Below are 1,780 nucleotides of genomic sequence, written 5' to 3'. Positions count from 1 at the left end.
TATAGGATCAAGGTATTGAGGTTTTAATTATAATTCATTACCTCTTCTTAACAGGGGGTCGAAGACCACGACTGTCTTTTGTCTTATAGGACAATGAGTATAGCCCGTAGACATTACATCCCTAATGGATGCTTTAGTTAGTTAAAAGGATTTGGAAGAATCCAATATAAGGATGACTTATGCGATTTTATCGAATCACATTTTGCCAGGAGTGTTAACATGTTTTCAGATGTTAACAAGAATCTGTATCTTAATAAGGATCTACCATCTTGATCCTGTCTTAATATGACATGTGGACTTGGTTTTGCCTTTAAGATTTATTTAATACATAATGGCAGATTTATTTTTAAAAGGAATGGTATTTTGTTTTCATTTTACATATTATATTCATGCATGCAATGATAATTAAAATTTAACACATTCCATAATTTAAATCAAAAGAGTACAATAATGCTCTAAACGGGACTTAACAGAAGGACATGCCCATGCAGGGGTTTAAACAGAAAAGACATGCCCACGCAGGGGCTGAATACAGAAGGACATGCCCATGCAGGGGCTGAATACAGAAACAAATGTCCACGCAGGGACTTGATTACAACATAAATAAATAAACAAGGATCTTCAAAAATCCCTTCCCTTGGTCTTCCCCTTGATTACGCTTGCCAAACCTTTGAAGAATCTGCGGTTGTTCTGGCGCTCTGCTTGAACTTCCTGCTCTACCTGGCTCAATCTTTCGAGAACTTCCTGTTGTCGCTCTGGTGGTATCAAATGCGGCTGCGGCGGCTGCTGATACTGCGGAGGTTGAGGAGGTGGCGGGTATTGGTACCCATAGGGTGGATACCCAGTCTGATATGGGACCCCAAAGGGCCCCTCGGGATGATAAGCGTTGTAGTTTTCCATTACCAGGTATGGGTCAGCCTCGGCGTAGTTGTAGTTGGTGTGGGCCGGCTTCTCAAATGGGTTGTACACCGCTGAACCGGCGTATGTAGGAATTGGGTTGCCAAAACCCAACGGTGGTGGCACGACAGGCGCAGAGTCTACTTTCGAGACGGGGTTTGAAGGCCCACCCATCTGCGGGTCTTCGTGGAGTGGCTGGTAGTGGCTGCCACTTGAAGGTTGAGGGGTGCTGATACGCACTCCTCCTTGCACGGACATCCGTGCATTCGATCTTCTTCGCCTCGGTGGCTCTGGAGCCTGTTGCTGAACTGGTGGTGGTGGCGGTGGAGTGACCGCGACAAAACGAGAATCCTCGGAGGGATCCTGCTGCTGCTGCTGTTGGTGAGACGAGGAGTGGTACGAAGGGGTAAACACCCAATCATACTGGCCGAATCTCGCTTCGTAACTGTCTGGACCACGGTACGGTGATCCATGGAATGATGACCCATCAGAGACCTCGATGGGGTGGTTAGGGGTCCTGGTTGGAGGCTCGGCGGGATCCGTGTCTTCGTCCATGTCCATCGCATGGTCGCCCGAAAAGTGGTCTTCAGGTCCTAGTGGGTTAAAACCCACTAGTTCTTCAATGTAGTTTGCCAGGTTGAACCGGCTTTGGAAAATAGGTGCCGGGTCATCGAATGAATGGTGAGGGTTGGATCTCTGGAGGGGGATGAAAGATGGCTGCGGGTCGTGGGGCTCATTTTCAGATTGAGGCCCGAAGGAATGGTGATAGGATAGTGACGAACTTAGCGAGACGGATCGCCTCGCTGGCTCTATATACGTCCTCCAATGCTCCTGAGGACTCGTACTCATTGAGATTGGTGGGGTTCGTCTGTGTGATGGCCCG

General features: G+C 47.9%; 1 protein-coding gene across 1 annotated transcript; it reads right to left on the bottom strand.

Moving 5' to 3' along the window:
* Positions 1-621: 621 nt before the first annotated feature.
* Positions 622-1,458, bottom strand: LOC110873938 (extensin-2-like). Its single transcript, XM_022122971.1, has one exon. The coding sequence runs from the start codon at positions 1,456-1,458 to the stop codon at positions 622-624; it is 837 nt and encodes a 278-aa protein (XP_021978663.1).
* Between the last annotated feature and the right edge of the window lie 322 nt (positions 1,459-1,780).

Source organism: Helianthus annuus, chromosome 1 (assembly GCF_002127325.2).
Source record: "Helianthus annuus cultivar XRQ/B chromosome 1, HanXRQr2.0-SUNRISE, whole genome shotgun sequence".
NCBI lineage: Eukaryota > Viridiplantae > Streptophyta > Magnoliopsida > Asterales > Asteraceae > Helianthus > Helianthus annuus.
This window is presented reverse-complemented; position numbering and strand designations above follow the sequence as displayed.